The 24,495-nt window shown below is 54.9% G+C and overlaps 1 protein-coding gene across 9 annotated transcripts in view; it reads right to left on the bottom strand.

The window, feature by feature from the left end:
* Positions 1-1,431: 1,431 nt before the first annotated feature.
* Positions 1,432-24,495, bottom strand: part of VIPR1 (vasoactive intestinal peptide receptor 1) — a 31,758-nt gene continuing 8,694 nt past the window's right edge. The window contains exons 2-13 of one of the 9 annotated variants that reach the window (XR_015150988.1): positions 20,974-21,082; positions 16,775-16,882; positions 12,821-12,927; positions 11,129-11,235; positions 10,582-10,714; positions 8,028-8,161; positions 7,409-7,469; positions 7,137-7,203; positions 6,671-6,762; positions 3,774-3,903; positions 3,503-3,544; positions 1,432-2,835 (exon numbers count right to left, since the gene is read on the bottom strand). Coding sequence is in view for 7 of the 9 variants with exons in the window: in XM_086366142.1 (XP_086222268.1) it covers positions 2,644-2,835; positions 3,503-3,544; positions 3,774-3,903; positions 6,671-6,762; positions 7,137-7,203; positions 7,409-7,469; positions 8,008-8,161; positions 10,582-10,714; positions 11,129-11,235; positions 12,821-12,927; positions 16,775-16,882; positions 20,974-21,082 (1,302 nt within the window). In the remaining 2 variants the exon portion in view is untranslated. Of the gene's footprint in view, positions 2,836-3,502; positions 3,545-3,773; positions 3,904-6,670; positions 6,763-7,136; positions 7,204-7,408; positions 7,470-8,007; positions 8,162-10,581; positions 10,715-11,128; positions 11,236-12,820; positions 12,928-16,774; positions 16,883-20,796; positions 20,935-20,973; positions 21,083-24,495 lie in introns of those variants that run through there. The other 8 variants (XR_015150989.1, XM_086366142.1, XM_086366143.1 and 5 more) reach the window with 8 other exon arrangements.

Genomic DNA, 24,495 nt, shown 5'->3' with positions numbered 1-24,495 from the left:
GACTGGTCACCTCCTTGGGCATCCTGTCCTCCGGAGTGGCAGGAGTCATCTACATGATGGCAGTCTGTGCCAGGATGGTGGGGGCGCTACTTGTCTTCCCAGAGTGAGCCCACCTGAGTTAACTGGGCTTTGCCCTTAGGGTCTGGGGTCAGATGTGGTCAAGGGCCAGGGCCTCGCCTGCAGGCTACCAGAGGTCTGGTTCTACCTGGGGTCACAGCTGGGTCCGAGGCTGGAAGCACTGTCACAAGGGCTTGGTTGGAGGGCCCATCCTGGGTCTCTTTCATCCCAAGCTGTCTCTGGGATCATCAATCCTGTGTCCTCACCACCTCCTCTCTCTCTTGAATCTCATTCTGAAATGGATCTGAGGGAGAGAGGCCTGACCCCTTTGTCACCTGGCCTTCTGGGGAGGGGCCTCCACTCAGGTATTTGGGTCCCTAAGGCTAACCTTGGTGAAGTCCTCGAGGCATCCACCAGGTGGCGATAGAGATGAGCTGGTCTGGTCTGATCGTGCCCAGAAAGGCAGGAGAGGTACTGGTGAGGGGTGCAGGAGAAATTCTGCTCGTGGTCACCCCTATTCTACTCCCAGTTCATACACAGCCTAGGATGTCTGTTCATGACCTCTGCTGGCCAGGAACCGTGTCTCAACTTCTCTCCATTCCTGAATGCCCCTCAACCCCTGCCAGGAGGGGGGAGTTGTGGGGTGGCAGGGCCCCACCTCTGTCCTTTTTTTTTTCTTTGTCCCTGTCTTGGGTCTCTCTCTCTTTTTCCATCCTCCTGGATGATAACTCTGCTTCTCTTCCCAGATATGACTCACTAATGGAGGGATTTTAGGCAGAGTGGTGACTGGGCCAGGACCAGGCAGAAAGTTTGCAGGAAGGGGAACCCAAGGAGGTCAACGGGAGCAATGGCTTTGAATCCATCCGTTGCTGACCAGCATCATCTTCTTCACCCTGCAGCCTCTGTGTTTAAACCTATTAGAGGCATTGTCTGTTTCTGGTGACACTTATTCTGTCCTCTGCCACCCGGAGAACGGCAACATGGTCATCTCATGACCTGCGTGCTCTTTGGGTGTCGGTGCCCAGACGTAACCACTTCTGGGACTGCGGACAGCTCTGTCAGCTGTCTTGTATAGTTCCAAGAATAGAACTGTCTCTTCTTGGTTGGATTTAGGGGGCAGGGGGACACAACAAGGACGGGATAGAACTTCACCACCCTCAGAGGAGAGAGGAGGGTACCACTGAGCAATATGTGAGTTGAAAGCCCTTAGAACTGTGTGTTCCTCACATGGAAGCCAGAGGGGTGGTGGCATCTGACTTTGGTGACGATTTTGACCAGCCCTCCTTGGAATGAGGGATGGGGGGATGGCCACGAGTTGGAAGCTGGTCCCCATTTTATCCCACATGGGAACACCAACCACCAGGAAAACCAGGCTAATCCAACCCAGTGTTTATTGTTGCACAAGGCTGTTTGCAGTCCTGAGGGGATCTTCTGGCTGGCGCGTGGGTAGCAGGCCGTGTGGCCACAGGGGTGCAGGGAAGATACAGGCTGTGACAACCCCCAGGCTCTTGTCCAGAGGATACACGGGCCAGAGGACTCCTCAGCCACACTCCGGGGAGAATGGGAATGGGGTTTGGGGATGGTGCTAATAATGATTCCAATGGTGATACAAATAAGCAAGAGGATCCTGCTGGTTACAATATATAAAAGGCAGCATAAAAGTCTGTGCTTTCACTTTCCCATCAGCAAGATCTGAGTTCAAATCCTGTCTGTGTGACAAGGTGAGGTCCCTGCTCTATGTGAGGCTCACTGTGATTTAGTGCCCACCTTGCTGGGTTGCTGTGAGGATGAAGGGGCCTGTGAGCGTCCATCATCTCTGAGCCTGGTGCTAATAGTTGGCACACAGGTGGGCAGCTCCCATAGCCCATGAGGATCGGTAGGGCTGGAGGTAATCTACTGGAATTGGTCCAGCCATCCCGGGGCAACTCCACCTTAGCAGGGACTATGGAGATAGCTGCCCTCCCCAAACTAAAAACTCCTTGTTTACAACCGCACCTGCTGGAGGCAGAAAAACTCATTCACTGCGAAGAGCTGGCAGCTATGAGGAGGCACTGAGGGAGGGGACCGCATGTCTGGAGAGATGCCTGAATGGTGATGCTTAACCCAAAAGAACCTGATGTCAGCGGTGGAACTTCAGGCACTGTCCAGGTGGTGGTGGCAGGTGACCTTTCGGGGCAGTACCCTTGTCGCCTGAGATAACAGCACATTCCCAAATGCACTGTCTGGGGATAGGCGGTGGCCTTTCTCCGATGGCTCTCGAGAGCTACCGGGGGTGGAATCAGGAGAATATGCAGATTTCTTGCCCTCGATTGGAGGAGGGAGTCTTTGGGGGCGGAGTCTGAAGACTGAGCACGTCTTCCAGGTAGGAGCTTCCAGTGTTCCTCCACCTATGTACCCTCGTCCTCCAGGCAGGCGCAAAGGCAGCGTTCTCCAGGGGCTTCCGGACAGTGATCTGGGGGCCCTGGGAAGCCTCCTGAGCTCAGGGCTGGGGCTGACCTCGCCCGAGAGGTCTCTGTCCCCGGTGCCGCGCGGGGTGGCGGGCGGTGCCGGCGAGAGGGGTCGCCCACCCGCCTGGGCACCTGGCGGTCAGACCAGGGAGACTTCGGCCTGGAAGCTGGAGGAGCGGCCCGCACCCGGGCTGACGCGGGTCAGCATGGAGACCTGCGTGCTGCATGTGGCCCCGTTGCTGCCTGCGGACGGGTGCTGGTATTTGGGGTCCCAACCCAAGACGCCCTGCAGGTGCCAGCGCCGCCACTTCCGCCGCAGCTCTGCCTGCACCTGGGAGAAGGGAGAGTGGTCAGGCCCGCCCCAAGGAAGCCTCCTGCCATGCTGACTGGGCTGTACTCCATCTAGGATGTGGACCCGGTCAGTCATATCCTCTTGAGGAGTCTAATGTGAGGGGCCAGAGGCTACTTTGGGCGCTGCAGAGATGGGACCTCCTTGGTGGAGCCAGGTCAAATCAAGCGATTGGAGTTGAGGGAGGTGGGAGCCAGAGAGGATCAGAGAATGCAGTCTAGGGAGGGAGTGGGATGCTGCCTGGGGTGGCTGTACTGTAGTCTCCTGATCTTTGCCTTCTAAATCACTTGAACTCATCCAAGCAGATTTTTTGCTTTGTAACCAGGCTCCACAGTGACTCAACCTTCTCTTGCTGCCTCCAACCATCCCCGCTCACACTGCACATAGCCACCCAACACAGCACTTCTCACATTCTTCTCTCACGAATCACACGAATCCCCGGAGATTTTCTTAAAAGCAGATTCAAAGTCAGCAAGTCCGGGGTCGTCTCAGAAATCAGCATTTTAAGCAAGGTCCTAGGTGCCATCACTGACGAACTAGTCTGAGGCATAGCAAGGTTTGACCCTTCTCTGCTCTCCACATCAGGGCTTTTGGACCCTGGGGCAACGAGACTCTGTTCCCTGGCCCCCAAGGTCTGGGAGGGGCTTACCTCGCCATTCAGGAAGCAGTAGAGGATGGCCACCACGAAACCCTGGGGAGGAAGGGAGCAGGAGAAGTGAGGTAGATAGACCCAGAGAGCCCCAAGCCCTGCCCTACCCGTGTTCCCTCGGTTAATCAAAGGGCTAAACGTAGAGTAGGTGCTTAATAGATACTTATTACAATGAAAAGATTGGCACCTAGGGGCAAGAGGCCAAGGCCCCAGGAGAATCCCCTCCCTTAAAGCCCAGAGAAGAATGCAGCCTTACGTCCACAGTTCCTACCTGGAAAGAACCCACGACGAGCTCAAAGACCAGTTTCACTTCAGCCTTAAAGTTGTCGGGGAAGAAGGCGAACATGATGTAGTGCACGCCAAACAGGGGGATCAGCAGAAGGGTGGACTTGGCCAATCTCCTGGGGACAGGGGAGGGGCAGGCAGTGGGCATGCGTGTCCACACATGTGGCCACAGAAGACAGGGACAAGGAGCAGGATGTGTGAGGATGGGCTGTGGGTTCTCGCCAGCCCTTTGCCCACATATTTCTGTTCTGTATCTGCAGTGCCTATATCCTCATGCCCCCCGGCCGTCCTCCCCTGGACAGGCTCATGAGAGACAGAGTGTAACCCCTCTATTTCACTTCCTGGAGGAGAGCACATAAAGGAAGGCCACTGCTGAAAAACCCGAGGATGATGCGTAATAGTGGTTATTTCAGGCTCCATGGCCACTAATGGGGATATTAAGCAACGGGACATCGTGGTTTGTTTTTCCCTGGTCTCAATTTCTACAATCTGTACAATGGGGTGAGTGTATGCTCAACATGGTCAAGTAAGAGAAGTGGTTTTTCAGTCTCTACATCGTGTCCAGCTCTTTGGGATCCCATGGACTGCAGCACACCAGGCTTCCTTGTCCTTCACTATCTCCCAGAGTTTGCTCAAACTCATCTCCACTGAGTTGGTGATGCCATCCAACCACTGTAAACTCGGAAGTGCTTTGGGTGCTACAAAGTGCAATGTTTTCATGAGAGACCAATGCTTTATTGGAATTTGAGGGCCTTTGGGAAGGAAGGCTTTGTCATTGGGTTGCTGACCGCATCTGTCCAAGGTCACTTGGGAGGATGGTGGGTGCTCAAGTTTGTGCTTGGTCACCAAGGGTGACTCAGGGTCAACTAGCAAAGGCCTGTCTTTGGCTTCTCTGCTGTGTCCACTTCCTCAGGAATTGCTACCTTCTCTGGGATCACACCCCTTTCCCCCCGCCTCCCCCTGACCAGTACACACAACCCCAGCATTCTCCAAAAGACCAGCTCTTCCTTTACCACCCTTGCGTGCTCAGCAGGGTCCACACTCACTTGAAACGCCTTGCCGCTTTCCTGTGGAACAGGGCTCATCCTGGTTCAGGCCTCCCAGCCCCCTGACCTGATAGCTGGTCCAGGCAGCGTGAACCCACAGTCCTCTGGCTGGGAGAGGTCTGAGGGGTGGATGTGTCTCTGCCTTTATCTCTCCTGCCCTGGCAGTCAGTCCAGGGGAGCCTAGCCCTGAGTCTAAGGACCCACAGCAAACTGTGGGCAGAAGAGCTGGCCTGGCCCCACCCACTCCTTCCTGGACCTGGTTCCCCACCACACCAGTATCCCCAGCCCTGCCCACCGCTATCTGGCTGCAAACCTATCCCACGCACCCGCGACTGGCAGATGGAGGCTTTCTTTAAACTGAAGGCTTGTGGGGATGTGGAGAGTGGGAGCTGACAGTCCCTCCACAGGGAGCTCCATCTTCCACTCCCCCCACCTCTTCTGCCTGCCGACAGCTGTTCAGTTTCCACCTCACCCACGTGGACCTGGCGATGACCGGCTCGCTCTGCCTCAGATGCAAGCCCTTTTGAGCAGTTGTACGTTTGGGGGAAACAAGGCCCTGCAGGCAAAGTAGAGGAAGAGGGGGCACAGGCCTGCTGTGCTAGCCCTCCGGCCCACTGCAGCCCCTGAAGGGCCTTCCTTTCTCAGACTGGAAGGGAAGCCCCGCCTCCACACCCAGCAGGAGGGAGAGCTGTCACACCAGGAACTCAAGTCCTCTTAGTCTCATCAGAGAGAATCGCAGGATTCCAGAATAGAATCCTAAATCCAGCAGCTCGTGACATTCTTTCTAGCCAGATTAGAACAACAGCACAGATTCCCCAGAGAGAAGCTGGGCCCAGGAGAACATTCTAGAATCCCAGCACTGAAAGGCCCTGGTGGGATGCCCCAGGTTTGCCTTGTCTGTGTGGTGCATATAATCAATCTCCCGTTCCCATCTGTGGGTGTACAAACCGACTCACCCTCCCACAGCCACCCGCTTTGGGTTTCTCTAGTTCTGTCTTCCAGCCTAATTGTTCTCATGAAACCTGCCGGTTCTCTCATCCCCACAAGCACAGGAATGCCCCTTACACCTTTCAAGCAAGGCTATGACCTCTGTCCCCACGGGCAGTGTGCCCTCGCCCTGCCATTGTGATGTGCTCCCAAACCTTTGAGGAGGAGGAGGGAGTATGGGTCAGTTTCCTCATCTGTGAAATGGGTATGATTTGGAGGAGACTAGGAGAAGGAAATGGCAACCCACTCCAGTATTCTTGCCTGGAGAATCCCATGGACAGAGCAGCCTGGGAGGCTACAGTCCATGGGGTCACAGAGAGTCAGACATGACCGAGCGACTCACACTTGGAGGAGACTATATGGATGGAATGAGATGAAGCCTGGAAACCCCATTGCACGCACCTGGCATGTAACCTGCGGGTGCCATTACTACTCTCAGGGGGTACTGAGTCCTGAATGTGGCTGTCTCCTTGGTAGACCTGGGGCTCCTCCTAGGCATCTGTCTACCACACCTCATTTTTGTGCCAGGCACGAGTCAGGCACTGGGCACATGGTGTGAAAAGGACACAGGTTATCCACTATCTTCTCGAGCTCCCTAGTTTAGCAGCAGATACACAGCAGGGCAGATCCCCTTCTACGTAAGTCGTGAAGAGAAGTAGGCCTGGGACTCACGGGCCAGGGGAGGGTTGGGGTGGGGACATGTGTGGACTGAGCCAGGCCATGGGGTGGAGCTGGGCAGAGCATGCTGGCTGTTTGGTGACTCTGGAGGGGAGCTTCTAGGGAATGGGTAATGATCTGAGGACTGGAGCTGGGGATATTGGGAGGGCTGGGGCCCTGGGCCTGTACTCACGAGTACGGGCTGCTGTCACTCTTCCCGACATCTGGGGGCCGCAGTTTCTGAACCAGGATTCCAATGATGCGAATGAACAGGATGAAATTCACCTGGTGGGTGGTGGGGCCAAGGTTAGGTGGTCAGGGAGGGGAGGCAGGGTGTCTAGTCCCCTGGACTGATGGCCTTTTCCACCAAGGCCAAGTTACCTGTCTATTGTACCTTTTCCCTAGCTCTTCCCTGTTCAGGAGAATCATCCAGGAACCCTCTTTCACATCCCCAAGGGCTGGGCCTCCCCATTTGCTTTCTCTACTCTAAAGGAAGAACTTCTGGGGAAAGAGCTGGGGACAGTCCTGCCTCAGGCATCGATCAGGAAGTCTAGGTTTCAGTTCTGACCTAGATGTGAATGTCCAGTGGGGCCTTGGTCAATTGCCTACCCACTCCGGGCCCAGTCTCCCCATCTCTAAGTGGTGGGAGCAGGGCTTACCAAGATGGAGGCAAGGATGGGGGCCTTTATGATCCACCACAGTGAGGAGTTGATTGTGTCCCAGCATCTGGGGCGGGGGACGGTGGGAGAGAAGGAGAGCTTGTCCTTGACCCAGGAGAGTCAGTCCCCCTCCCACCGTCCCCAGCTCTGCCCCGGAGCCCTTTAAAAACCACTGGCCCCGAGGCTGTTACTCCCCAGCCCCTCCTGATCCCACCCAGGGGATCTGCCCTGAGTGCCGGAAGCCAGGAGGAGGGGGCCAGCTGACCGCTCACCCATAATCCTCAAAGTGGATCCTGATGATGGTCCAAACCAGGGTGAATGTGCTGGGCACCCCTGTCAGGACCGAAGGAGAGAGAAAGAGGAGAGGGCATGGGAGAAAGAGGGAGAGATGAGGAGGAAGAACCAGGGAGGGACAGGGAGAGAAAAGGGAGGGTTTCCAATGCGGTCACTTGTGGTGGCATATGCAGACAGTTCACTCTGCAGAGATAAGCTACTGAGGGGGCGAAGCTTTGAGACTGAGGGACTGTGCCTGTCTACAGAAAGCGGGAGTCTTTCTCTCCTTTTGGCAGAGGTGCTTTATAGATTAGCAGCATCCCTGTGTGTTTCGAGGGGTGAAGGGGAAGTGAAAGGATGTTCAGAGAGCCTGTCTGTCCCACAGGTCAGCCCGAGGTGCAGCTGGAGCCAGAGGGCACCTGCTCAGGGGTCAGACAATTGGAGGATTTTTCTCGATCCTTGGCCGAGTGCCCTGCAGGTGGGACTTGCAGCCCAGCAAGACCTAAGGGTGCAGGCTGGGTTGGTACCCGCCCCCCTAAAGAGCTCCCCGAGCTTTGCCCCCTTGTTCCCATCCTGGCAGCCCTCCCTGGTACCATACCCCAGCCGATGAATATGTACCCCCAGAAGTACTTCCGCTCGGAGAAGAAGGAGACGGCGAGCAGGGTGTGCAGGTAGAGGCCCTCCACCAGCAGCCAGAAGAAGTTGGCCATGACACAGTACTGGAATAAGACCACGGCTGCCTTGCAGCCCACCTGCAGGGGAGGAGCAGGGAGGGGGCTCACTGGAGCAAGCAGGGGTCCCTGCCTGCCCACATTTCTGTCTGTGGTGATCAACAGAACTGCAGTACAGCCAACTTCCTTGTTAGCTCTAATTTTAGACCATCAGATGCTTTGGAATAAGCTCACAATTTTAATTATCCACCCATGAATGTATTATCTATTTATCTTCCTGTCTATATATCTATTAACTCACCTACCCACCCAGTCATCCATCTACCCACCTATCCACTTATCCATACACTTACCCACCTACCCCCAGCATCCACTTTCAAGTCACCCATCTTTCTATCTACCATCCATGCATCCATATATCATCTATCGGCAACCACCATCTTCCATCTGCCAAGCCATCGACACACTCACCTAGCAATCTCTCCATTCATCTATTATCTACATATCAGACATCCACTACAGACTCAGACAGCTGGACATCTCTTCATCCATTCATTTATCTACTTGTCCATCCACCCACTGATATACCCCACCCCTCTACCCATCATCTATCCAATTTTTCTTACTTCATCCTTTTATCCTTCCACCTACTCAAGTCATCTGCACATTATTTACTCAGCCATCCAGCTACCAATCCATCCACTTACCACCTCTGCTACTCAATCACCTTATTCCTATTACTATGGAAAGTAGCTGGAAGAGGTATAAGGAAGGATTCTTGCTCTTATTAGCAAGAGTCCCTTGAGTGTGTAGGGAGAGGAGCTGTGGACTGTGTCAGGAGCCTCAAGGACAGGGGAGGGGAGGGGAGACAGATTGCCTGTAGCAGGAGGGGCTGCGAGCTCTAAAGCAAATGGGGGGCGGTGAGATGGAATTTTGGGGGAAAGATAGGGACAGAGAAGAGGAGGATAAGGGGGATGAAGAAATTAGGAAAAAGAGGAGACGGGAGGGGTGCTCATTCCTCTTGGGGGCTGGAGAAGATAGGTGAAGAACGGGTTCCCTAGACAAGTGGGTGAGGACAAGGGAGAAGTCAGGGACACCCCTGGGGAGGGCAATCAGGGGCTCTGGGAGGCCCAGCTGGCATGATCAGAAGGTCTTCTGGACCCTCTGTCTTCTCCCAGAAACAGTCTTCCATTTCAAAGTAAGCCCAGATACATGTAAGCCAGAGTTTAGAGACACTGTCCTCCAGGAAGTCTTCTGTTTTTCACTCCTCCCTGTACCCAGACCTCAGGTTCCCACCATTCCCTCCTGTGCCCTTGGCTTTGAAGCATCCTCAGAGAGCAGACTCCACTCTTCTCCTGGCTGGAAAGTCCTTCCTCGGGTCTTACTTAGGTCCCTCCTGCTATAGGCAGTCCATTCCCCCCCTCCTCCCGCATTTGCTTGACAGCAAGAATAACTCAGATCTTTAACAGGACAATTATCTGTGCTGCTTCTTGCCTTAGAAAAGCTTCACAGAGCTGCTAATGAATAGGGAAGCCACCATTATCCTCAACAAGTGCGCTGGAGGCTGCAGGCTGCTCCCTAGGCTCTGGGGCTCATGTCCCACGGGTCTGAGCCCAGCTCCCAGGTGGGGTCATCTGAGGCACTCTGGGAATGGCCAGAGGGCTCCTCTTGGTGTTCCCTCTCCCTTGAGACACTGAGATTCTACCATCACTCTCTGCAGAGATTCACTTTCAATCTCACTCTTTGGGGAGAAGGTACTGCTGATCCCTGAAGTAACACACTACCTCTGAGGTCACTCGTGAGGCAATGAGTCTTTGACCACAAGGGGTAGACAGGAGCCAGGACTGGTCTCAAGCTCTCTGTCTCTGCTCAGGGCTGCGAGGCACTCAGGAAGGGGCTCAGAATCACCTGGAGATGGATCCTTAGTGATGGGCAATGACTTCTTTAAATGTTCTCAATCTCCCTTCCCTAGGCAGGTCCAGAGTGACTGACGGCAGGGGAAGAAACGAAGAAAAGCAGGGCAGTGTGGGGTGGGACTGGCTCCAGGTGGCATGTGGTAGGAAAAAGGGGGGCACAGTGAGCAGAGCCCTGGGGATGCAAATGGCAGGGAGGAGGGTTGGAAGGAAGCTCAAATGTCTTTGCATGATGGGGAAACTGAGGCAGGGAGTTTACCTAAGGTCCCATGGGAAGTTAGCAGTGGAGGCGGGAAGGGGGTTATGGGCTGTGGCACCAAGTGTCCCCTTTCCCACCTACAAGAGGTGTTTCTCATTGGCAGGAGGAGGTGTGTGAACCCCCAGATAGCCAAGCACCCCCGCCTGCTGTGGGAGGGAAGTGGGATTCAAGGAACTGGCAGGCAGGGTCAGACAGGAGTTTGGCCATCTTTGGAGAGAGAGAAAAAGAGACAGGGAGAGAGAGGGGAAGGAGAAGACAGGAGGGAGGAGAGAGAGAAGAGGAGATTCAGGAGAGAGGGCAGAGGGCGGCAGGCCTGGATGGGTCCTCACCGAGCCCTTGGAGCAATGGTCCGTCTCCCCACTGTTGAAGAGGGCCAAGTCTTTGATGAAGACGGCGGCGGCCCTCAGGATGAAGGATATGAAGAGGTGCATATGGATGTAGTTCCGTGTGCAGTGGAGCTTCCTGTGGGAGGCGGCCAGATCTGGGAGGCCGAAGAAGGCCTCAGACCCCCACCCCATCCAACACATCCAGCGCTCTGAGAGAGGGGAGGACTCGAAGCCTCTGAAAGTGGACCCTGCCCTCAAGGGGGACCCTGTCCCCCGGCATCCTATCCACATGTGCAGCCTGGCTTGCTGTACCTCCTTCCAGGGCACAGGCCTCTGGTGACCTATCCCCCAGTGACTGGCACCCTGTGAGGGATGAGGCTGACACAGGGGATCACTTTGAGTGGCCTGCTGTCTCGAGGGGAGGCTGGCCTGGAAGGGGAGCAGGGGCAGGACTGAATAGGGGCTGACCGTGGAGCGAGGAACAGCATGCCTGGGTGCGGAGTGACCTGGTCGGTCTGCTCTGAGGCCTGTGGCTTGGGCTGGTCCTCACCTGAACAGGCTCAGGATGGCCGTGGCGACCAGGAGAGTGGCGAGGGACAGGCTGTAGCCGATGGTGTAGCCGGTCTTCACAGAACTGTAGAACATTGTCTGCTGCTGCTAGAGGGAGGGGGGTGAGGATCTTGGGTGGGGTGAGGGGCGCTCACCTAGGGGCGGGGTGCCCTATGCATCCTGCCTCCCTCCCCTGCCCTGGCAGACCAGGAGGCTGAGGCCTGGGGCTCCCAGCCCCCAGACCCCCTGACTCCCTGGTTTCCACAGACGAGTCAGGGCTGCTTCCCAGGGTGGGGCTGGGGGTTGATCTCAACTCTTCTCTGCTCCTTCGCAGGAGAAATGTCAGTGGAGGAAGGAGGAAAAATGCCACACGTTCCACTGGCCCACCCATTCACTTTTCAGTCATGTGTCCAGCAGACCTTCTGGGCCAACTCTGGGCTTGGTATCTTTGGGCGTAAGACTGCTCACCCTTCAGACCCTCACACGAAGCCCTCCCTCCTCACTGAAGACAATGCTAAAGAAGACACTGCTGTTATTTAGTCGCTAAGTCTTGTCTGACTCTTTGTGACCCCATGGACTGTAGCCCTCCAGGCTCCTCTGTCCATGGGATTTCCCAGGCAAGAGTACTGGAGTGGGGTGCCATCTCCTCCTCCAGGGTATCCTCCCGACCCAGGGATCGAACCCAAGTCTCCTGCATTGACAGGCAGATTCTTTACCACTGAGCCTCCAGGGAAGCCCAAAGAAGACACTAGGGGTGGGTAGTGTCACAAATTTGTGATTTGTCGGGGCTGAGGTTAGCAGGAGGAGGGCATTCTGGCCTTTCTGGGGAGGTGGGACAAAGTTGGATGCCGAGGGCTTCCTGCTGCCCCTTCCCCATGGATGCACACACAAAGCCAAGGTCACTGGGCAGCCCTTCCTTCCTCCCCGCCTCCCACTCCCTGCTGGAATAGAGGCCAGTGGTTAGATAGGATTTAGTGGATTTAGATCCTGCCTGAGGATCTGGTGGGCTTTGAAGGCCTCTGAGAAAATTTCTGCCCTCTTGGGAGCAGTAAAAGTCCCTATCTGTGAAGGGCATCGGGAGTGGGACAGAAGTCATCACAGACAGCCAGACTGTGTTCACACATCAAAGCTGTGAGGGGCTCCTAGCTCGGGACTCCAGTCATATTCCAGCCTCCCCATCAGTATCTCTCCCTGGCTTCTGGCTCCACATCCTTACAGAGATCACTGACAGTCTGCTCCAGGGCAGCTCCTGCCCTGGGACTGAGGACAATGGCCCTGGCCCTGTCTCTGACTGGCTGCTGGGTATCTGAGGCCAGTTCCTTGTAGGACCCGCACCTTGGTTTCCCTTCTGCATGACATGGGGGAGGGGTCCTGTCTGCCCTGCCATGCCCAGGGCTGGAGCAAGGTTCCTGTGAGGGGGTGGGGTGGGCAGCCTCAGGGTGATGCTTCAGCTTTGCTGCTATGTGTCATCCTCCTGGACCCTTCAGGGGAGCCGGGGGATGAGCCCCTGGGAATGTGCGCCTGGAGAGGGAGGAGGCTTGAGGAGGGCAGATGCCAGGAGTCCTGGCTCCTACACAGAGGGCAACCGTGCCCCTTGGTGGGAGAGAGTGGAAGGAGCCAGCAGACCCAGGCACTCATGTGTGTGCGTGTGTGTGTGTGTGTGTGTGCGTGCGTGTGGTGCATGGAGGCCCACCTCATCCAAACTCGATGAATTGTCATCCAAGCCACAGGCAACGGGGTAGGGGCCAGGTTCCAGGGGCGTCCAGCCCGCTTCGGTGCAGCTGCGGCTCACGTTGCGGCCTGGGTGGAGGGTGGGGTGGAGAGGAGAGAGGTTGAGGTGGGAGCTGGCAGGTTGGAGGAGTAGGCATGGAGGCTGTCTATCTGTGGGCTCAGCCCTACTCTTACCACCCGCTGCAGCATCAGGTTCCAGCTGTTCTGACCTAGATATCCAGGACACCACGCGGCAGCCTGGGGCAGCCTGGGGCAGGGAGAAGCCCCTCCAGGGCCGCCAGTGGACCCTCCCACACAGATGACAGGGCAGACATTCCTGCCCCTTGCTGTGTATAAACCTGACCTCAGGGCGATTTAAACCCTGATCCTCATCACAGGCAGCCTGGATCCTTGGCACAGACTGATCCCTGACCCTTGGCATGAGCTGAATGCTGACTCCTGTCACAGGGTCATGGATGCTACTGTGTCATTTGGTTTCTTGGTCCCGTGTGTACAGACAGCAGCCCTCTGGCTGGGGTCAGGGGCCCAGGCCTGCCCAGTTCTCCTGGGTCAGTCTGCCTGGGCCTATGGGTCTGGGTTTCCTCCCACACCCTGGGGCCAGGGGTTCAGATGTGCTGCTGGAGAGGGACCAGAGTAAGGCAGGAGGTGGGTGAGAATTGGAGGACATCTTATAAAGGCACAGATGTGAAGTCCTGACACATGGAGAAGTGGGAGTTCCTGGCAGGAGCACCTGCCCAGGCAATGGCAAGCATGAGAAGAATTGAGCCACACAGGATTGCAGAATCTCAGGGCTGAACCACTGAGGCTGGGTTTCCGGGGCAGTGTACTGTCCTCTGCCCCTGGAGGCCCAGGGCTGCAGCCAAGGGACAGGACCATTAATGGGCCATGTGAGGTGAGGGGTACCCCCTAGGGTCCCCCTCTTCAGGGCAGGGAGGGGCTGGATAGAAAATGGGGGAGACAAAGAGGAGCCCCCTTGCCTCTATCCCAGGACTGCTTACAGAGACACCGAGTCCAGAAGAGAGCCCACCTGCCAGGCTTGTTGTTCGGGAGGGAGGGAGAAGGAGGAGGGAGATGAGGAGGAGGAGGGAAAAAGGAGAGGGAGAGAGGATGAGAGGAGAGAGAACAGGTAGGAGGAAGAGGTAAGAAGTTGAGAAAGAAGGTGGGAGGAGAAAAGATTAGGGAAAGAGATGAAGCGAGCTGATGAGGAGGAACTGAGAAAGAAGATGGCTCCTGACATCCTTGCCTTCTAGCTGCTTTCTCACCTGAACCACCACCGTCAGCGCCACCATCAACATCATCGCCATCACCATCACCACCACGGACGTTTTGAGAACTTTCCCCAGGTATACTGGATAGAGCACTTCGGGCACATTATCTTTTTGGAGCCCCTCAATTATCACAGTTGGGGAGCCAAGCTCGAAGAGGCTGGTCACTTTTCCAAAACCACATAGGAGATACAGGGTAGAGCAGGTGCGGTCCCCACAGTCTTCCCAGGTAACTTTGACCCTCATCTGCACTGACGTGACTGAGGACTTAGTTCAGGTGTCCAGGTGCAGAGCTGTAGGAGGCGGGAGGCGTCAAGCTATCCTGAGCTTGGGGAGGGTCACTGCGCATGTCTAATATTTCGAAACTTTGCCGTGTGCTCAGAGCATCCCAGGTAACTCCCTATTCACTATTTCTGTGAATCCTTCTGGCTGCCATTTGAAGGAGGTGCTTGTCACCCCATTTTCTGGATAGGGAACTGAGGGATGGCTGGGGTAGGGGGAATCTCCAGGAAGGAGCAGTCGGCTGTGAGGTTCCTTCCTGCCACCGTGGCAGGAAGGACTTTGCAGAGGAAGTGGCACTGGGCTAGGCCAGTTTCCTGGGTTACACTTTTTTCATCTAGTTGCCCAGGAAAACACACCCTCTTTCCCCTACAGATTCAGCCCCTAACCCAGTCTCCTATTCCTCACCATCATTTTCAGAGTCACCAAGGATAGCTGTGAGGGTTGCTCACTGCACAAGGGCATCTGGCTGATGGACACCGAGGGGTAAAGTGTACTTCCTATTCAGCTTGTCACAAGGTGGGCTCAGTGAGCAGTTGACTGACTCCACCTGAGGAAAAGCTGCCTTCTCTCATCAGCCCGAGGGCTCGGTGGGGGCCCCAGTGAGGCTGGCGGCCTCCGTGTTAGCCAGATGGTGGGCTGGAGTTCCGGTTCTCAAGTGAAGGAGCTGCCTTCTCAATTCCAGCAGAGACAGAAGGAGGAGCCTCAGGAGGGATGCAATTAGCATAGTGTCAGAGTGGAATGCAATTAGTGGGTGCTTCCAGGGATCCGAAGAAAGGCTGGTTGCCAGGCTCTGCAGAAGGGAGCATGATGAGAGCTGCCCCAGAGAGCTCAGCTCCTACCTGCCCAGGTGCTGGGTCCCCCTGGAAGAGGGTTGGGCTAGCTGGGTGCTGGCCTGGACTGTGACATGCCTGTGGCTGAGGCATGTCACGGAGGCCACCCTCAAGGACAGCACCCAGATCTCCTTGGCCGCTGAGCACGCATCCCTGAGCACTGGGGAGCAAAACAAGACTGCCTCACAGAGACGATTTGGTCCCCCTCCCATTCTCACTTTACAAATAGGGAAATAGGCCCAGAGTGGGAAAGGTCACCTGGAGAGACTTGCTCATCCTCTCAATTCTTATCTAGGTCCTGTCCATCACCACCCCTTCCCACCCCAGCCCTGCTCCTCCCTCTGTCCTCCCCCAACTCATCAAACCCATACCTGAGTGGGGCACGCTGGATCTCTCCCTCCCTCTTCCCCCACCTTCCTTCTTCCCTCCCCTGACTTGCCGTCCACCCAAGTCCAAACCATCAGCATCTCTCCTCTGCCCTGGGGTTGTACTCCCAGAATCCTCTCTTCTCACAGAAACCAGTTATCAGTTAAAAATCCCCAACTGGACTGTGTCCGTCACCTGCGCAACCTCTGTCATGGCTTCTGAGTGAACTCAGGGGAGAGCCCACGCCCTGTCAGCCCTCCAGGCCTCTGCCTGCCTGGGCCCTGTTCCCTCCTCCCTCCCCCGAGCTCACGTGGCCTCCACTGAGTTTCCTCAGGGCTCATACCACAGGCTGTGGATCCTCTCAGAGACCCCCCGCCCCTCTGCCCCCCGGCCAGGATCTTTGAGACTCTTTCCCAGCCCAGGTCTTCAGACAGTAGTCCCAGTATCACCTCCTTGTAGAGGCCGCCGGGACAGCTGCCTTAGGTTGCTTCTGTCTCTTCTCTCTCCCAGCACTGCTTACTACTTACAATATTTGCATGTGCTTTCTTGCTAAATGTCTCCAACTAGAACATGAGCTCCCTGAACACAGAGCATTTTATCCTTCTGACCCATGCTGCGTTTGTCCAGCCCAGTGCTGGTCAAGCCAGTAGGTGTTTAACGAACATTCTCGGAATGAAACTATGACTGACTATGTGCCCTCAGCCCCTTTAATTATTCAGTAGCAAGACGGCCCATTTCCTGAAGAGGTCCCCCCTTTTCTTTTCTACCTTGTATGCGCACGTTCACTTAAGCAGGACCTGACAAGTTGTGCAAGAAAGGCCAGTTTGCAGAGTCTGGAAGATCATTGCCTCCAGGTAGTGAAAGAATGAACCAAGACCAGCCCCCCAAAATGGGAACATGGGAGTCATAACTGCCAATCAGTTATCAATCGCTGAACAAATATTTAGTGAGCCCTTCCCACATGCTTATCTTTCTGGGAAGAGCTAATCAGATCCCATGAGCCCTTCAGAGAGCTAATAGTGCAGCCTCTTCCAGGAAGGCCCCCCACACCCCCAATTGTTCTAGCCCCTTGAGCACCTCCTTTGCCTTCTCACTTCCTTGAGAGGTGATTCCCCACTCCGGCCACCTCTACTCCTGCCACCCAGCTCCCGCCCTTCAAACCGAGGTTCTTACCTTGAATGGAGGAGAAGAGCTTAAAGATGAGGGGACAGGCCAAGACAACCACCTGGCCCCTAGGGGTGGCTGGCCAGCAGGTGAGGTTGTCCCACATCTTGCCACAGCCTGTGGAGTGAAGGCAGAGGACACACGGGTCAGCGTAGTCACCAGGGGCCTCCAGCCTTGGTCCTGAGCCCACAGGCACCCACTCTTTTCCTCCTTGTCTAGGCTCCCACCTTGAGGAGCCTCCAGTCTGAGAGGGGAGACAGGGAGGGAGGAGAAGGAGGCATAACTACAGGTCCATGGTTTTTGGTGAGAGACAGAGCTCCCCTTGTGTGTTTCGAACAGTGGAGGGGGTTTGTTTGTAGCAGAGCTTGTGAGGAAGGGCTTCCCCAGCATTCGACGCACAGGCGACAGGGATGCCAGGCCGGCATTTTGCACGGTCCTGCACAACGGCGAGTTGTGTAGCGTCTGGGACTCTCAAATAAGAGTTGCTGGGTGTTTGCACAGATGAAAACCTTTTGTAATGACCAGAGGCTAGACTCTTACTCCATTTTACAGATAAACACAAGGCACTTATTGTACGGGTTTGACAGTACAAGTTTTCCAGGAAAGAAGCAGCCAAGTAAAGGGAGAGAAGGCTGGGCTTTGCTGTGCTCTGAACTTTACTAAGAGTTGTTCAATGTTTTGGAAAATCACGTTACTTATGGCAATGCTGCCCATAAACCTGGGTCCGTGATGCAACCAGCGTATATATCAATCTACATTTAAAGCTCTCACATTCCCAGAATTTATATTTATAGGTACAACCTTTAGACTCTGTCTTCTTATCTTTTGGTGTGATTGTGCTGGAATGTGTACACAGTATTTTATTATATATGTCTTTATTCTATTTTTGTTTTACGTTATAATTAGGACATCATTAAAAAAAAAGGTGTATGTCCTAAGTTTCATTTTAGAATAGTAAAGGAAGCATTAGAAAATATTTGTTATAAAAAAGAGCTGTTGGGTATGATAGGGTGATGAATATACTGGGGTTTATCTAGTTCTTGAGGAGTCTTCATAAAACTCATAAAACAACACCAAATTACCATATGGACTGTAGCCCACCAGGCTCCTCTATCCATGGGATTCTCCAGGCAAGAATACCGGAGTGGATAGCCCTTCCCTTCTCCAAGGGATCTTCCTGACTCAGGGATCGAACGCCAGGGCTCCTGCATTGCAAGTGTATTACTTACCATCTGAGCCACCAGAGAAGCCCACCATAAAACAACACAAATGCCTCCAATCCAATAAAATTGTGAACTGTGACAGAGGCTGGTGATTAGGGAGTGAATTCGGATAAAGCCCTGTATCACAGGCTGTGTTCTCCACTGCGCACCTGTTCACCTTGGCTGGTGAAGCCTGCACAGTGGGGTCTCTAGGGGTCCGCTTGAATAGGCAGATGCCAGTGCTGTGGTCTTGCCTGTTCAGGGCCTGAGTGCCCCTGAGGAACAAGGACTCCTCTGGATGCCCTCCCCCGAGGGAGGTTTAATTGTCTCTTTGCAACACTGCCAGTCCCATAGATTTACTCAGGAAACCCAACCCCTGAGCCAAAGTCAACGCCAGCTGGGCCAAACCCAGCCCAGCCCAGGTCCGAAGGTTCACGAGTTCCCAAGAACGGGGCCTGGGAAGAGGAGGCGGAAGGACATCCCCATTCGGGGAAGAGCCTTGAGCCTCTGGATACTAAGGTGGGCCAGCAGTGGGGAGGGTAGGGGTACCTTCTGGGGCTGCAGGAGCCAGGGGGCACCTGCCCCTGAAGGCTGAGAACGCCTGGATCTCCGGGGCCTGGTCAGAGAGCACAGGCTCCTTGCCTTGGGGACCCCATCTGCTACCACCCGTCCTATCCTGAGTCTTTTGCGGCCTCACTAGGGCTCCCGTCTCTCTTCCATCCCTGTGCCCACATCTCTGGAGGCCATGTAGCTGTCAGTCAAACCTTGCTAGATCCTGTTAATGGTATCATCAGCAAACACTTATGCAGCCTTTATATGTGGGAGACATTGTTCTACCCTCTTTATGCTAAGAACTTATTTAACCCTCCCATTTTACAGACAAGCAACTGAGGGATAGAGTCATTACACAACTAGCTCCAGGTCTCCGGCAAACTGCTTGCCCTCTGCCTGGTCCGAAGGACTCGAGACCCTTTCTCTGGGAATTCTGCTTGGCTGGTCTGTGGATAGCCCTAACAATGCTGGGCATGCCCTGGTTTGCAGGCCTGCTATTGTGTCTGGGTTCTTGCCAGGCTTCAGGCTCTCTAGATTTCCAGTTGCCACCCGGATCAGGAATGGATTCAGAACTGGGTGTCCTGAGCTCAACTTCACCGGAAGTGGCACAGAGAGGAGGGAGCCTGGGCTCTATGCCCCCAGGGTGGCCACACTTGGCCTCAAGGAATCTCAGTACCACCAGGGCTGGGCTGTAAACTGCTGGGGCACAGGCTGGTGGACCGGGTGGGGCTGGGGGGAGCCAAGGAAGAGGGGCCGGTACCTGGTCAGGGAGGCTTCCTGCAGGAGAGAGCAGGGTCAGGAAGCTGAGAGGGGTGACAGCCAAGAAAATGCTGGGCATCTGGGGTGCCTGTGGTTGTGAGCTGGGCCCGGGAGTATTCTCTGTGTGTCTGCCCCAGGGAGGCCACACAGGTCCCACTGCACATGTCACCAGGCCCACAGAGACCCAGGGCCCAGGCTGGCTATGTGTGCCCACAGTGGGGCTGCAACCTCAATGGGAAAGAAAGCTCAGCCTGGGTGGGGGATGGCGAGGCAGGGTGGGGGCCTCTGCTGTGTCATTCTATAGATGTGTGTGCACAGACACACGCTGACAAGCATTCCCTGGCACATAGAATCACAGACACACATGTAAACATGCATCCAGGTACGCTTACTTGAACATGGAAGAACCAGACATAAGCAAACACAGGCACAGAGAGACACACACAACTCACGGACACACGTGTATAGACACAACTGAGCATACCACAGACATTCACACACACACACACACACACACACACACACCACACACCAGGCAGACATATCCAGGCAGGTCGAGGCTTACACAGACATATGCCTCCAACATACAAAGATGCTCAGAGTCAGACACAGGCTCCAGAGGCACAGATGCAGCCCTAGACAGACATGGGCCAGGAGTGCACAGCCAGATGTGCACGAACACGCAGAGTCCTGCACAAGATCATGGGGCAGACTCACCGCCCACAGACCCTTCATGGCCTCCTCTGCATCTCAGGCCGACTGCCTGGTGAGAGTGTTGGCTTCCTACAGGCACCCTGCGCCAGCAATGACCTCATTGGGATCACAAGGGTGGCCTGCCTCCGGGCCTGGGAGGTGCTCTAGTGGGGCCTAGAGTCTGGTGTCTGGGCCTCTCCGGGCTGCCCATGATCCTGGATCTCACTGTTGAGACTTTCCAAAGCTGTGTGCAGCCTGGTCTTGACTTCCTGCCCCAGAGGCAGGGGCAGGGGGGCGTACAAACTGTAGGCAGGTCTGGGCCATAGTTTCAGGGCCCTGGGAGACAGGGCCATAGTTTCAGGGCCCTGGGAGAGAGAGGGCCATCCTTCCTTGAGAGCTGGGAGAGGCAAAGGCCGTCTGTGATGCTGCACACACTCAGTGCTGTAGGAGGTGGGAACCAGAGCCCAGGAGGAGGGACTTAGGCTGGGGTTCATGACTGTCAGCCTCAGTGAGATGGGAGGACAGGGGAGCCAGGAAGAACAAATGCTCCCTGCTCTTGAGCCAGGCTGCTCTGTAGCTGTAACCCCAGCTTCAGGGAGGTGACCTCTGGGAGAGAGACCCAGAGCTAGCCCAGGCACCCCACTGCTTCAGCCCCTCCCCCTCCCAGAGAGGCATGAACTCTACACCCACTCCCCACCCGCCACAGGCAGTCGGCCTTGGCACCTTCTGACTTCCCAGACTGCTTCTCCACATCCTGCCCGCCCTTGAGAGTCTGGCTCCAGCAACAGCTCTTAAAGGAAGCCCTCTATTTCCTTCCATTCTTACCCCACAGTTGCTGAGCCAAACGTGGGGAGCACAAGTGAAGACCAGAGGGTGATACCAGGTGATCCGATGGCCCTGTCGCTAGGCAGCCTCAACCTGAGAGTGGAGCAGGGCTCACGATGAGAGGGAGGTGGGCTACATGGAGGGAGGAGGGTTCTCTCTTGCCACCAGGGGCCTCACCTGCTGTTTCATTCTCCAGCTGCGCCTCCTCCAGGCACTGTTCGTGCTGTACCGCAATCATCCGTAGATAGTCACACTCTTCCTGCTGCAGCCCCACCGCCCAGCCGCCCTGGGGGAGGGAGACAGGGAGGGGGACCCGTCAGCCTCATTCATCCACAGCCTACCTGTCCGTCCAGGGGCTCCAGGAGCGTGGGGCTAAGCAAGGCCCAGTCACCGGACTAACCCAAGTTCCAGACTGAACCCTGGCCCCAGTTTGAACTCAACCTTAGACTGAAGTCTGAGCTTGACCTAGATCTGACCCCAAACTCTTATCCAGTGTCCCCTGAAAAGCCCTCTGCTGTGAGGGCCCTGTCATGGCTTCCTGCTGGCTCCAGCAGTACTGTGGCTGTAACAACACCGTCTCTGTGGGTGGCACAACTCTGGACAGAGGTCAGAGGGCCTCTCCCTGGAGCCCAGAGCTGGCCCACTGGACCTCCAGCTTAGGCTGGGAGCCCTGGGTCCCTGTTTCAGTCTCTGTGGATGAGTGGGGCCCAGCAGGTGCTACCTTGTTCTGAGTTGGACCCTTCTGGTTCTCGGAGCCAGGCCTGGGAGGAGTCCAGGAGTCTGGCTCCATTTTTCATCCTCTGTCCCCATTCCTGGAGCCTGTGCTTCTTCCCCGGGTCACCGGTCTGGGAAGGGAATGGTGGTCCTCCTTGACCAGACCCTCCACCCTGCTTCTTAGCTTCTGAATAATTCAAGCTCTAGCAGATCTAGTGAGGGTGAGGGAAGTCTCAAGAAGTAAGAGGCCCCTCTAGAATGGCTCATGATCCAACCAGGCCTCCTCTCACAGAGGTCACCAAGAAGCCCAGGCTTTTCCCCTCCCTCCGCTGTGCCCTGGCCAGGGATTAAGGGTAAAGTCAAACCTGTGTGCCAGGGAGATATTGGCATTGGGGCAGACATGTGAGTAGGGATGACAGCTGCCCAAGAATAGCCGGAAAAAACAGGTCTTGGGAGTCAGGTCTTGTGGAGAAAGGTGTGGTAAAGGCCTCAGTAAAGGAACCACTGGGCTGGTGGCAGTTTCTGCCAGTCTTTTTGGCATTAGGGAAGTGGCTGCCACCCCACTTCCTCATCTCTGCCCAGGGAGAAGAATGCCACAGTCCCCAACATGGCTGTGGGGAGAGTCCCGCAAGATTGCTCCAGAATCAGAATTTCTTAGTGTCTCTTCCAGCTTGCCCCCCTCACCCTGGAACAAGGTCTTGGCCCTCAGTTTCCCTAAGGGCCAAATGGACTTCGGCCCCCTCCCCTGATGACTCTAAGGCTTCTTGCAGTAGGGTTTTGGGGAGAGCACAGGTGTTTTGGGAGGTTCCCCTTATTTCCTTCTTTTAAGGAGATCCCTGTCTGGCCCCTAGGCACCAAGGGTGTGACTGTAACCATTGCTCTAGACAAGTCAGTCCCACTGTAAGCACGCGACTCCAAAGGTGCAGGACCACAATCTTAAATCTCATACCTTTTCTTTTAAACAGTTACATGAACAACTGTATCATGCTCCATAATAGATCTGTGTTACTTTCCATATGTCAGCTTTTAAATGACTTGTGCTTAGTCGCTCAGTTGTGTCCGACTCTTTGTGACCCCATGGACTGTAGCTTGCCAGGCTCCTCTGTCCATGGGGATTTTCCAGGCAAAAATACTTGAGTGAGTTGCCATGCCCTCCTCTAAGGGCTCTTCCCATCCAAAGGATGAAACTCGGGTCTCCTGCATAGCATGTGGATTCTTCACCATCTGTGCCACAAGGGAAGCCCAGGAATACTGGAGTGGCTAGCCTATCCCTTCTCCAGGGGATCTTTCTGAACCAGGAATTGAACCAAGGTCTCCTGCATTGCAGGCGGATTCTTTACCAGCTGAGCTACCAGAGAAGTCCTTTAAATGACTTACTAGCTAATATTTTTACCCTAACTGACTGGTAGAGTTAACAGTCCGAGATGGAACCCACATTCTCTGTGTGGCTTTCATGCTAATGGCTCATGGGTGAGTGAGGTCTGGGTGCTGGGTCACATGCTTCCCCTCTTTCCCCAAAGTGTCGAAGATTCTCATGGAGCTTTGTCTTAAGGGATTTGTGTTGGTTCATCCTGCTGGGGCATAGGAACAAGGGTGGCCAGAGGGATCCCGGAGGTGGACTCTGGAAGAGGAATCTGGGGTTTGGCCAGCCCAGCTTGTGTCCCACCATTGGTCTTTCTTGCTTTGTTGGAGCACACTTCTCCCAAGGGTACCTTCCAAGCTTGTCCTCAGTCACAGGGTGTGTTCTGCCTTCTGGTGCTTCCCCAGCCTTGCCTGCCTCTTCTGCCCATTTTCAGCTGCCATCACCCCCTCAACCAATTTTAGTTAAACCCAATGGCTCAGCAAGTAAAGAATCTGCCTGCAAAGCAGGAGGTGAAGGAGATGCAGGTTCAACTCCAGGGTTTGGAAGATCCCCTGGAGAAGGGCATGGTAACCCACTCCAGTATTCTTGCCAGGAAAATCTCATGGACAGAGGAGCCTGGCAGGCTAAGGTCCACGGGGTCGCAAAGAGTCGGACATGACTGAAGCGAATGAGCATGCACTCCTCCATGTGAAAGCAGGATGAATAGTAAGTAGTAGACATCAGAGTTACTGCCTTCTATCATTCTTTACAACTCCTCCGGTGGCATATCCTCATTCTGTCTGAGAAATCACGTCTTTCCCCACTGCTAGTCCATAGGTTCTGATGAACCCTCTCTCAGGGGATCAACATGTAACCAGACTTAAGTCAGTTAGTGTTCCTGGCCATAGTGCCTGGCACATGGTCCAATTCACTCCTCAGAGCCAGGAAGCTCATTCCTGGGACCTCGGATTAAGCAATTAGGTAAGTGGATTTGTTCTTGCCCACTGGACTGGAAACCTCAGAGGATGCAGGGGCTAGAACTACTGCTCCCACCTGGTGGCCAAGTAGAACCCAGTGATGAAAGCTGCATGTTAAAGGCAGGAAAAAGAGATGGAGAAAAATGGGATCCTCTGGACATTGTCTGAGCCCTTGAATGCAGCCATGCCTGAAACCAACCCTGCTTCCAGCAACATGACCCAATACCTTTCTGTATGGCTGAAGCCAGTTGAGTTTTCTGTCCCTGTAACCAAGAGTCCAGACTTGTGCTCTGAGACTAGGACAAAGGATGCCCTCATTTGCTGAGCCTTCTTTTCTTTTTCTTTTTTTAATATTTATTTGCTTAGTAGGTTGCACTGGATCTTAGTGCTGGCACGCAGGATCTTCAGTTGCAGCATGTGAACTCTTAGTTGTGGCATGTGGGATCTAGTTCCCTGAGCAGGGATCAAACCCAGGCCCCCTCCATTGGGAATGGAGTCTTAACCACTGGACCACTAGCGAAGTCCCTGCTGAGCCCTCATAAGCCTGGGCTATGGCCCTGCTGTTTGCCAGGACACATTTGTTTTCTAATCACTGAGGGCATCTCAGGGCTCCTGGCAGTTTCTGCTTGCTACTCTCTGAGGGTGCAGACTGCGGGGTTAACTTCT

Source organism: Bos grunniens, chromosome 22 (assembly GCF_055505025.1).
Source record: "Bos grunniens cultivar Pamir isolate PY7600 chromosome 22, Bosgru_T2T1.0, whole genome shotgun sequence".
Classification (NCBI taxonomy): domain Eukaryota; kingdom Metazoa; phylum Chordata; class Mammalia; order Artiodactyla; family Bovidae; genus Bos; species Bos grunniens.
Note: the sequence above shows the minus strand (reverse complement) of the source record. Positions and strands in the feature narration are given on the sequence as shown.